General features: G+C 45.3%; 1 protein-coding gene across 1 annotated transcript; it reads right to left on the reverse strand.

Moving 5' to 3' along the window:
- Positions 1–8,195: 8,195 nt before the first annotated feature.
- On the reverse strand, positions 8,196–11,603 carry LOC131251133 (putative disease resistance RPP13-like protein 1). Its single transcript, XM_058251666.1, has 2 exons — positions 8,713–11,603; positions 8,196–8,619 (listed from the first exon to the last, which is right to left on the reverse strand). Exon 1 carries the CDS (start codon positions 11,498–11,500, stop codon positions 8,744–8,746), a length of 2,757 nt encoding a protein of 918 aa, XP_058107649.1. The 5' UTR covers positions 11,501–11,603; the 3' UTR covers positions 8,196–8,619; positions 8,713–8,743.
- Between the last annotated feature and the right edge of the window lie 878 nt (positions 11,604–12,481).

Below are 12,481 nucleotides of genomic sequence, written 5' to 3' on the forward strand. Positions count from 1 at the left end.
AGCTCGTGGTAATCTACGCAGAGCCTTAATGAGCCATCCTTCTTCCTGACGAAGAGTATCGGTGCTCCCCAAGGTGAACTACTAGGATGAATAAATCCCAACTCACGCAACTCGTCCAACTACAGCTGCAGCTCTTGCAACTCCATCGGTGCCATACGATACGGGGCCTTCAAATAGGAGCGGTACTAGGCAAAAGATCGATCTTGAACTCAATATGACGGTGCAGCCGCAATCCTGGAATCTCCTGGAACACATCGAGGAAATTGCAAACAACCGGCAACTGGTCAATACACAAGGCAATGGGCTCCTCAACGGCATAGGACATCAAAGCAGACAATGACACTCTTCTAGGCTCGGCAACGAACTAAAACTGTGGCAAGCCCGGTATGCAGAACGTGATCATCCTCGCGGAATAGTCCAAGATGTCGTGGTACTCGACAAGCCAATCCATGCCCAAGATATCGTCAAAATTTGACATTGGTAGCACGTACAAGTCGGCGGGTAAGAAAATCTCTCCCACTAACACGGGGTAAGATGAAGAAGCGGCCTAATATTGTAGTCTTCCCCAAGGTATCGATACGGTCAACCCCTCTCGAGCAGAATCTGTCGAAAATCCAATCGAACGACAGAATCCCTCGAATATAAATGAGTGCGAAGCACCGGAATCAAATAAAACTCAAGCGATGCATGCAAAGACTGAAAGTATACCCTCAACGACTCATTCGGAGGTCTGTGGGTCCTACTGAGCTGCGTAGAACCTAACCTGAGCTGGCTAGGGAGGTTCCTGTTCCCTCTGAAGTCCCTGATGCTGCTGTTGCCTCTGTGGTGGCCTGTACCGCTGTCTCTGCTACTGTTGGGGCATCGACGGCTGAGGTTGCTACTGCGCTAGAGGCTATTGTGGTCCTCCCGACTGCTACAGATGAGGGTGAGGGCACTCATACACATGGTGCCCTGTCCCACCACATCCAAAACAAATCCATGTAAACGGCTGCTGGGGTGGCGCTGAAGGTGCCGCTGGTACTGCTGGTGTTCTAGCAGATGGGTGGATCTTGTGCCTTTGTAGCCGTCGATGCTGATGAGAGCTATTGGAGGGGGCCTCCCTCTTTCAACCACTCATTTGATCTCGATTGCTTTGCTCGCCGGCCCACTCAGTCTCGTAAATCTGGGCCCTTCGTACTACTGCCTGGAAAGTCAGGAGGTCATGCCCAATAACACGGCCTCGAAGACCGTAACGCAAGCCGTTCTCGAAATGGTGGGCCTTCCGCCCCCAATCATCAACTAAATATGGCGCAAACCTCGATAATGCCACAAAACAGGCCACATACTGCGCCACGGACATGTCCCCCTACACTAGAGTCTTTAACTCTAACGCTCGCTGCCGATGAATGTGGTCGGGGAAGTACTGTTGGTCGAATCGGTTTACAAAATCCTCCCATGCCCATACGAAATCTGGCCCTGCAACATGAGTAATGGAGGTCCACCAGTGCTCGGCCTCACCTTAGAGAAGAAATACTGCCAACCGGACCTGTTGATGGGTCATACACGCTATAGTATTAAAAATGTTCTCGACATTGGAGCGCCATCTCTCGGTTGCAGTCAGATTTGGCTCGCCTTGGAAACGCGGAGGATCGAGCTGTCAGAACTCTCGAAGTAGGGTGCTCGCACGCTCCTGCTCTGCTTATGCTGGCAAAACAACTAGGCGCCTGCTTTGTCCCTGAAGCGCAGCCGTCACAGCCTGCAACATCTGCTGTAACTGGGAGACACTCATAGGTACGGTCGGATCTGTACCAGTCTCAGGTGGAGGAACGACATTCTCAGGCTGGGGAGCAGGGATCTCTGGAGGTGGAGTGGGAGTTGTAGGTGGTAAAGCGGGAGTCTCAGGTGGTAGAGCGGGAGTCGCTCTCCTAGGCGGCATGTCCTATAGAAAAGAACAAAGGCGCCTATCAATCCTTGAAAACTCCCTAAGGCACATTAAGGGACTAAATCAGAAGATTACGCACTCGGAACCTAATTGACCTAAACTCATACTAGGTATGTGATGTTATTCTGAGTTGTTCCTAAGTTATGTTCTGATACCAACTTCTGTCACGCCCCAAACTTGGAAATCGGGCTCACAAAATTTTCGATCATCGAATCCAGCGCTAACAGCCTCCGTAGTACCCCATTCTCGGCTCCCAACACCTGTACACCAGGTTCCAATGCTTGGATCCTACAAGGAGGATTTCAAACATGATTTTGATTTAGTATAAGCATAACTATAAGAATAACCCACGAACAATAACCACAAGAACACCATCATAAAATCTACTATGATAAAAAACTTTGAGTACAATGTGTATGAAGGGAAATACAAGATAATGATAGTAATGGAAACTCCTGAAGGTCAACTGCACGCTCTTACTGTGGTGAAGCTACGATTGCGTCTTGGCGCCACCTACACGCATCAATCGTGCATAAGTTTATAGAAAGCTTAGAAGGTTGTGTAAGTGTGTGCGCAATATGAGCGTGCTCAAAATGTAATATTAGAGTAATGTGAAATCATGCTGATGAGTACACGAATGTAATTAGCCATACCAAGGCTATGCTATCGGCCATATCAAGGTCATGCGATGCGAAATGCAACTTATGCATGCCAATCCTCATCCATATATCAATGTAGCTCCTTACTAGAGCATCAAATATCAGGACGGTTCTCAGTCTGGATAATCATCGGGGTTTAGTACCCTCCAAATGGCACTACCCCTTTCCCAGGTACGCAGTCCAAGTGAGCGTAAGAAACCTCACTATCCGCTTAACCAATAATCTGCCAATATCTATCCGGCACGTCGATAGCGGACCCATTCACGAGCTGGTCAAACTCAGCCTAGCAATGCCCCCTACCCTCGGGCGAGTAAGGCCACACCCCTTTTCAACCGACCACGACATAGTGAGAGACACGACCTCATGGTATTTGGCCCTCGTGCGCTCATGTGTCCACTCGATTTCGATGTTGCAGTCATCCTCTGGTACCATCGGGTTTAGGAATTTTTACTCAGGGACATCTATGGGACCCCGATGCTTAGAACAGTATTTCCAGTGTCCAATCTGGCCATCCACGATGTGTCTGTGGAGGCTATGACCTTGATGTCGCTAGGGCATACAGTAATCACCATCACACAAATGCAAAGTGTATGAGTCACACTACCAGTCATGCAACAATCCTGCACATACCGTACGCTCATAAAGGGCAACTCCGCCTATTAGGGAGCCCATAAACAATATGCCCGAAGGCATATGCTATGATCAGTCACTCCTCATATCAAGCATACATGTGATGCGTATGAGCATGGATTATGGAACTATACTAAACATGTTATGTGGTGATGGATCCTGTTCATAACGAAGAGGGGCCTAGATGGCCTACACACTACAGGTACAGACCTATCAATGGGCCCTAGGGAGAGTTATAATACGGACATTTAACCATCATTGCTCTTACAATGTGGACGTCAAACCATCATTGCTCCCAAGACATGGCCACCAAAACATCATTACATACATCGTGGTGGAATCTTACATTGCAATGGGCCTCATATACATCATATTCGGCCCACACAAAGGCCTCACATACGTCTCATTGGGCCTCATATAAATTAAATGGGCCGAATCGATGGGCTGAATCAAATGGGCCGATTCAAATGCGCCGAATCAATGGGCCGAGTCGAATAGGCCGAGTCGAATGGGCCGAGTTGAATGGGCCGAGTCAAATAGGCCGATCAAATAGGCCGAATCAATTGGGCTTATCAAATGGGCCGAATCAAACGGGTCAATATAAATGGGCCAAATTAAATGAGCCGATTAAATGGGCCAAATTCAATGGGCTGATACAAATGGGCATAATACACAACACTATGGGCCTCTACCCATGGGCTCCAAATATATCACAGTGGGCCTCAACCCATGAGCCCCGAATACACGGTATTAGGCCTCCCAAATATAACAAGTAGGCCACACAACTTGGGCCTCACCATTCATCCATCTATAGATATCATTTTAAAGCATTATCCAAACAATGAATCAGATCAAAAGATCATTTGGACCATACCACAAATGGCAGTGGTGTTAATAATTTCCATGGTTGAATTTCTAGTGGGCCCACCATAGAGTTTATTTTCCCATCCAGTCTGTTCCCAAGGTCACAAAGACCTGGATAGGGGGAAGGAACAAATATCATATTAATTCAAAACTTCTGTAACCCAAAATGGGATTTCATTGGTAGACGGTCATACCCACTGTTTGCTGTAGTGTGGTCCACTTGATAACTAGATCGATCTTATTTTTAGTCTCAAGCCTTGAGGTGAGTTAGCCAAAAGGATGGACGGTTCACATATATCAGTGGGGTCCACATACGTGGCCCATCACGTCAGATGGATGGGTGGTAGGGATACGACACATGCATCATGGTGGGGCCGTGCTGCACTCAACATGTCACCAAGGTGGGCCCGACGTCCACACACAAATGGATGGTAGGGATACAACATATGCATCATGGTGGCTACACAAAGCACCTGCCCGTCCCAGTAAGATGGGTGGACGGTTTGGATATTAGGCCAGCTGCTCCATCTGGCAACTGGACGGTGCAGATAATACCATACATCATAGTGTGGTCCACGTAGTGGCCCACCTCTAGTATTATTATAATATTAAATATTATATATATTATTTTTATATACATATATATATACACACACACACACACATATATTACAATGGCAGAAATTGCCTAGACTCACCATTCAGACCCATCTGGACGGTGATGGTCTACTCATTAAAGGTGGGTCCCACGTGGGAGTGGCCCACCATAGTATTATATTATATTATATTATATATATATATATATACATGTGTGTGTGTGTGTGTGTGGGAGGGTGGGAGTGTCAGCGTTGTCAGCGCCCAGCGTCTCTGGACGGCCTGATGTTAGGCCCCGCATGTATGGACGATTTTGATGTATACATCAGATGGTGGGGCCCACATATGCCAGCTTGGTGGTTATAGGGATGGTGGCACCCACAGTTCTTACTCACATCAATATAGCAGCTGGTTAGCTGACGTGAGGTACACCATCCAATCCTCTCCCACCGTCCATGGATTGGAGGTGCGGATACAACAAATAAGATCAAGGTGGGGTCCATTCGGGTGGGCCATGTAGCTTCATCATCACCCCAAGAAAATGAGTGAGAGAGAGAGAGAGAGATGGAAAGGAGGGACGCAACCACTATGGGCCCTTCATTTCTTACAATGCATACTTCAAATGGGTCCCACCACATGTGGTCCCAAAAATGAAATTTAACAATGGATCACCCACCTATCGGCCTTCTTCTTTAGCCCCTTGGACTTGTATGCTCCTTGCCTTCTATTTTAATGGAGGTTGATGGAGAATGAATGGTTGAGATGGGAGATGAGAGAGTGGGAAAGTGGGCCACACTTGTTTGCTCTTAGAAATGCTTGGACGTTGGAATTTGTTGCTTGGGAGAGTGTTGAGAAATGAGGGAGAGAAAGGAGTGATGGGATGATATGGGATGAGTGTTGTAAGAAAAGGATGGTTAGGGTATGGGCTTAGTTGAAAATTGTGTAAAAGAGGGATGGGTAGGGAGAGAGAGAGTTAACTTAGGGAAAAAGAGTGATGGTTGCTTGTACTTGGGATAGGGTGAGGTGGCATTGAGGTATAGGTGGTGTACTTGACTTGATTGATGAGACATGTTGTACATATTCTCTCGAAATTCGCAATGCGCGGCGTTTCTTTGGAATGAACGCGGGCCCACATCTCCTAGCTTGGGTATCGGATCGGTGCGCGAGTCATGGAGTTGGAACCGCAGCGACGGCGTGGTCGTTAGGATATAAGTTTCGAGTCGAGTGGACTCTGATATGCAGGACTCAGCTTAGGATGGCGCGTAAACGTCGGATATGGGTCGAGGGTTGCCGGAATTTGACCGGAAGGACTGTGGAAGCCTATGGGATGGTACGGTTTAGGATACGGGTCTTACATAGATGGTTTAGATAGAACATTTAATCTCATTTAAATGGATGGTCAAATCCTTTATTAGAGTCCATTAAATGAATGGATCACATCTGGTACTTAAGGTCCACAGGATGGAAAATCTAGGTGCTTGATCATCCAATGAATGAAAAGTTTGAATTGTTTGCTCATTAAAAACCGTATGGATAGTCCATATCTAAGATAATAATTTTGAAAACAAGCCTAATAGTGAGGCTTATGTACATATTTTAGAAGGGCATTAAACAGCGCCCGATGTTGGCCCTGGGTTAAAAAGAGAGTGAGTCCAAAAAGATGGCCCGCCTTTACACTTTAAATAGGTATGACCCAAAACAAAGGCTAACCCTACAACTGAAACATGCCTAGACCAGTGTGCCGTGCACATGGCCCATTTAATGAAAAATGGGTGCAAGCCCATAAGGGAAGCCCGATCATGGGCTTAAAGTCCCGTAGAAAAACCCATCCCAAACCACAACACCCATAAGCCTTATATCCTGTTCGACTGAAAAAGGGTAGAGAAACCCTAACCGTCTGCACTGCCCTACCTTCTTTCTCCTAGGTCAGCCACCATCGAAGATACTGACTGGTAATAGCATTGACGAGTTGTAGTCCCTGCTAATATCGTTGGAAACAAAAAAAAGAAGAAGAAGCAATTGGAAGCTGCAGTCATGGCAGCTTCTATGGACGACAGGGCTGTGGAATCTGGCGACCATACGGTGATGGCGATGGCACTGCAGGTGCTAGATGGAGACCTCACAAGGTTTTGAAACCGAAAGGGGTTTTAAAAAACTCAAACCCTAAATGCCCTTCTATCGGGCCACCTCCAAAGAAGGCGTTGTCGCAAGAGGAAGCAAGGGATGACAATCGCCTTTCTTCCTAGAAATGAGTGGTGATCCTAATGTCGAAAAAACAAGCTCAACAACACATGCATACATCACTAACCTCCTCTTATAGAATCCGGCTTCAATACGCGGTAATCGACGTCAGATTCGATAGATATTGAAGGAACTAGGGCGAAATCAATGGTTATGATTGTTGGGAGACCCATGGAACCGATATAGGCGTGGATAAACGAGGAGAAAGAAGGGGATTGGAGAAGGATTTGTGGCTAGAACTATGGCTGTCGGCATAGTTTTGAGACCTGATGGCAACTGCATCTATGCCACTATCATCATTTGATTCCTAAAACGATGTCGGAATCTAGCCCCATGGCTCAAATCTGAGCTTGAAAGTCTATGGAATAGAACACACAGATCTGACCCTAAGGGTGCTCGAACAGATTCAATGATCTGAACTGATTCGTCATAGTCGATACCAATTATTAACTATAATGCAGAATTACAAATGAAGGACCATGCTATGCATTAAGTATAGAAATCAAATAAAATGAATAAATGATGTATATGATTGGGACACCATCGCTGTAGGCTTCATGCCGTTAGCCTTCCACATCTTACACCCTTTAGAGAAGCACCAGGATGAGATTAGAAGCTTCAGTCATATGTAGAGTTGGGCACAGGACGACTCGACTCGACTCGGCATACTCGACTCATCCGACTCATTCAGACCCTAATCGATTTGAACCACCTGGGTGAGTCGATGCGAACTGAGTAGAATTCGTCCAATTCAAACTCAAACCGAGTCAAATTCGGGTTACCCAGTAACTTGACTTGACTTGAAATCCAACTTGGCACTGACTTGACTCGTACACACACACACATAACTTAGATTTAACGTTTTCATGGAGAGGCTATAATTCTGACAAGTGCACCTAGGTTTTGAGTTGTGATTTCAGCCTGTGAATAACCGCTGCACCCGACCCGACTCGGATCGGGTCAGGCATTTTGGACTTGGTACTGAGTCGGGTCGAGTTCAGGTCAAGTCTATTTCAAAACCAGATTGAATCGGGTCAACCCTAATTTTGTCCAACTTGACTTGATGCCCAGAGTATTTCAGAGGGCCGAGGAGTTTGTAACCCAACGAAACTTTTCCCCTTAGGCTCCACATGAATTTGTCAATCTTAAGCCAACTAGAACACTGCGCATGTGACACACTTGTAGCGCACCACTGCTTACAAGATTTTAGATGAATCACAACTCTGTGGGTCCACTGGTATGCCGGATCACATTATCCAACGGGTAGGAAATCCAGACCAATAAGGCCACCTTATAGAGTTATTACACAAATCACATTGCATTATTTACAAAATGAAAATATGAGCATATTATAATCACAAATGAAATCTAATTATAAAATATTGTACCTAGATACAGGGAAAGTTGAGCGCAGATTCTAGACAATCTTACAATCTTACATGGAATAAATGGTGGAGAACGGAGAAAAAAAAAAAAAAAAAACGAAGGGAGACTTGATTCTTCGGCTAAATTTTGGGAGTCAACCTCTTCTACCTAGGTTGGGGTGGCAATCCAATGGCATTAGAATTCCATTGGCAATAATGAAGTTGGTTCTCCCCGAGAAAGGAAACGGACAACTCGAACGGTGAAGGAACCTTGAATTTACCCTTGATAAGTTGATCTACGGCGCCCATATAGAAAGAGGAAAGGAACGTCCTGAGATTCAGCTGCCTGGCACACCAAGAATAAGATTGGAAGCAAGAAATGAGAGAGAGAGAGAGAGAGAGAGAGAGAGAGAGAGAGAGAGAGAGAGAGAGAGAGTACCTTCCAATGTAGCACTTCTAGAGGTTTCTTCTCATTGGATTTTCATCCCATCAATGGTGATGTTGGGGATGTGGCCTATCTTGTTCCAATCTTCTCCTGCCCGCTGGCATCGATTGCATAGGATTGGACAAGAACTGATATTGAGTTCCTGAAGTGAAGTGAGGTGTTGCAGTTCTGGCAGTGCCTTTAACTTCTTGCAGAACGATATGGATAATTGAATTAGAAATGGGATTGATCCAGCTCCCACATTCAACTTCCACTCCTCCCAAATTTCCATACTTTCGAATATAAGAATCTCTAATTTGGGGAATGTTCTGGTAACCCCACCATAGCTATTCCCACAAAACTCGCTGCCCACCTGTCGCACTTCAAACATGGCCTTTATCTCAAGCCATTTAAGAGACATCAGTTTTCCAAGCGCAGGCATCTGTTTGCACCGGCAATATGATAATTGCACTTTCGTAAGATTGGAATACGACGAACAATCTTCCATCCAACTTGGGAATTGGCGACCAATGTAATCCGAGACGATAAGATCTCTTAGGTTTGTATGGGGTCGAAGGCCTTCAAACACACCCTCCTGCGCCACCACACTTTCTACGAGTATCTCCAAATTGCTCCGCTGACATGACAATTGCAAGGTTTGGAGGTTCTGCTTCTTCTCCAACTCTGCCTCGTTAGCCTCATCTCTACTTGCTACTCTGTTTAAGCATGTTATTTCTAGTTTCCCTTGAAGAAAGTTAAGTTCTTTCAATTCTGTAATTTTACATCCTCTCTCACCCCCCAAAATGAACTTAGTTAATGTCCGAAGGGATGTTAACCTCCCTATTCCTTTTGGCAAGTACTCCAAACAGGTACCCTCGGTTTCAAGATGTCTTAGTTTGATCATTTTCGCAATCCCTTTAGGGAGTTTTCTAAGCTTATAGCAATGATTAAGCTTTAAGGTCTGCAAAAGACAGAGGGTACTTACAAATTCTGGCAATTCTTGTATTTCGGTGGCTGACAAGTCGAGGTATCGCAAAAGCTTCAAGTTCTGGAAAGAATTCGGGAGCTTCTTTATTCTGCTGCCGCTCAAATCCAATGCTCTCAGGTGGTTTAAGCTGCTGATAAAACGATGAGAAATGCTGTGTATTTTTGACCATCCGATGAGCAGGAGTGTCCGCAAATTACTGGCCTTGTGAATGAATGAAGGAATGAATTCTACATCCCAATTGCAAATCCATGAAGCATGGCGAGCCTTTGTAAGGTCACTCTTCGGTGTTTTCTCTTGTATGACTAAATACTCACTCATAATAGATTCACAGACGTCATGGATCATGTCATGCATCATACAATACTTAGCATCACCGCCTTCATCTGTCTCTATGAAATGAAACAACGACCGTCCCATTAAATCATCGAAATACAAACCACCTAGCCTCTCCATTTCACCTCTTCCCCTCTGAGGAATGAAACCTTGGGCCATCCACAACTTGATTAACTTGTCTTTCTCGATGAAATGACCCTTAGGAAATATGGAACAAAAAGCAAAACATTGCTTCAAATGCTTTGGCATATCATGGAAACTCACTAATAGAGCAGGTGCTATTTTTTCAGCACCTAACGAGTCCCAATCCCATATTTCTTCATGTAAGACAGACAGCCAGTCCTGTACATCTTTTTTACTGCGCAGGGCACTTCCTATAGTCTTCAAAAGGAGAGGAATTCCATGGCACTTGTTTACAATCTCTCTACCTAATGACTCCAACACTCCACCATCATCCCCTCTTCTTCCTCCAGAGAAAGCTCTGCTGCTCAACAACGACCAGCATTCATTCTCAAACAAGGGTTTCAGTTCATGCATCAGTGTCATGGAAAATAATTTTGTAACATTCACATTACGAGTGGTGACTAAAATTCTACTTCCCGTCGCGGCTCCCTTCAGCGAAATCATAAGCTTTTCCCACCTGGCTTCATCAACATTACTTAGGCCATCCAGCACAAGCAGAAACTGTGTCTTTCGTACCCCACATTGTAAGATGAATTGCAATTCTTCCAAGGAACCAGACCATCCTCTAATTTTAGTGATGGCTAAATAGATTCTCCTCACGTCGAAATCATGAGGCAAACTCACCCAAATCATTTTATCAAAATGCTTCTTAACCCTCTCATCCTTGAAAACTAGTTGAGCAAGAGCAGTTTTGCCAATTCCTCCCATCCCAACAATAGAAATCACTGGGATGTTTTCCTCATTGCTGCTGCCCTCACTTACCAACTGTTTGACAATTATCTCCTTATCTGGATCCCTACCGAAAATCCCAGTTTCATCTATCAGTGAACTTGTTTCCATCGTATCCGACTCGATCGCTCCACCTTCTTCCCTGATTTCTCTGAAAATGAATCTATCCTTGTCTTCTTTGATCTGGTCTAATCTTGCACTAATCGCTTTTATCCGACGTCCGATCTTAACATGAAAGCTGGCTCTGTCGAAGGAGAAACAAGGTGGGAATGAGTGGGAACATACCTTATCTTCAGAGCCGGTACCATCATCGCAACCATCGATCACCACCTTCCACTCCTGCAAAACGTCATCCATGTCATATGCCACATCTTTGAGCCTTCCTAACCAATTTTTTACCAATTCATTCTTCACTTGCTGCTTCTCTGCGTCGATGAGTGCCGCTTGAAGAAATTCGAAGGTATGCGAGAGCTTTTCAAGATCTTCCTTAACACCCACTAAAAAGCTCAGCTCTTGGATGGCCATGGACCCCAAACTCTCCACGACTAACGAAACCAATCCATCTGCCATGATTTAGAGCAGAGAAGAAGCTGAAAGCTGGAAAGAAAAGAATCACCTCCGATGAAGCCGCGAAGCTATGTTGGGGAAATGCACTCAAAACCGAGTAGAGAAGACTCTATAGCGATTCGGTATAGCCAAAATGATTTTTCCTATCTGCAGACTCGGTCTAGCCATAATCTGTCATCTCATTCTGGCCCACATGTTGAGATGGTCTGAAAATCAAAACCGTCCATGTTCATCGAACCTGTTAATTCATTTGTAAATCACCAGATTCGGAGGTTTCACTGAAATTTTACATTTTGCCCATTAGCGGTAGCCAGTAAGAATTTTTATATAGATGATATTTTTTTTGGGCGGGTTAAAAAAAAACAAAGGCATTCGGACCTGATCGACGGAGTAGATTTTACATATACAATATGGTGGGGCCCATAGAACTTGGGTGCTCTACGCGCTCCGTAAAACATGTGTGGCAGACGATTCTGGTCCACTGATTCCCCACTCCCTCGGCGGCTACTTTTCTTGGTATAACGCGTTTGGATACGGAAATTCCAGGATAGAGCCGACAATTGTATCAGAGTCCCAGCGCTATAAAGTCTCCTGGAGATGCGTGGATCTAGACCGTTCATATGGTGAGCAAGATGCTGTGATCTAGATAGTTGGACTAGAGGTTGTTGGAAGCGGATTGGCTGGTGTACTACACACCACCGACCTGGCTGATGTGTGTACGTGTCGTGAGAAGACGAGCGCTGACGTTGCTCGAGCACTGGGCTGCACGAACGGTTCAACGGATATCAAAGTTTTATTTTATTTTTTGTTCGCTGGTCAGTACACCTCACTGTCAGTTCACGCTCGCAGTTAGCCACCCCCACTACCAAGACCTCTTTGCTGAAACGAGATATCTTTCACTCAGTCCGCCACTTGAGCCATGGATCAGGGTGTAAAGGATATGGAAGTTGCATGGCCCCTACAATGATGTGTCTGTTATATTCA

Source organism: Magnolia sinica, chromosome 7, assembly GCF_029962835.1.
Source record: "Magnolia sinica isolate HGM2019 chromosome 7, MsV1, whole genome shotgun sequence".
Classification (NCBI taxonomy): Eukaryota; Viridiplantae; Streptophyta; class Magnoliopsida; order Magnoliales; family Magnoliaceae; genus Magnolia; species Magnolia sinica.

Bases quoted from the DNA above. Each gene is read 5' to 3' on its own strand.
- LOC131251133 (XM_058251666.1), bottom strand. From the start codon at position 11,500: ATGGCAGATGGATTGGTTTCGTTAGTCGTGGAGAGTTTGGGGTCCATG.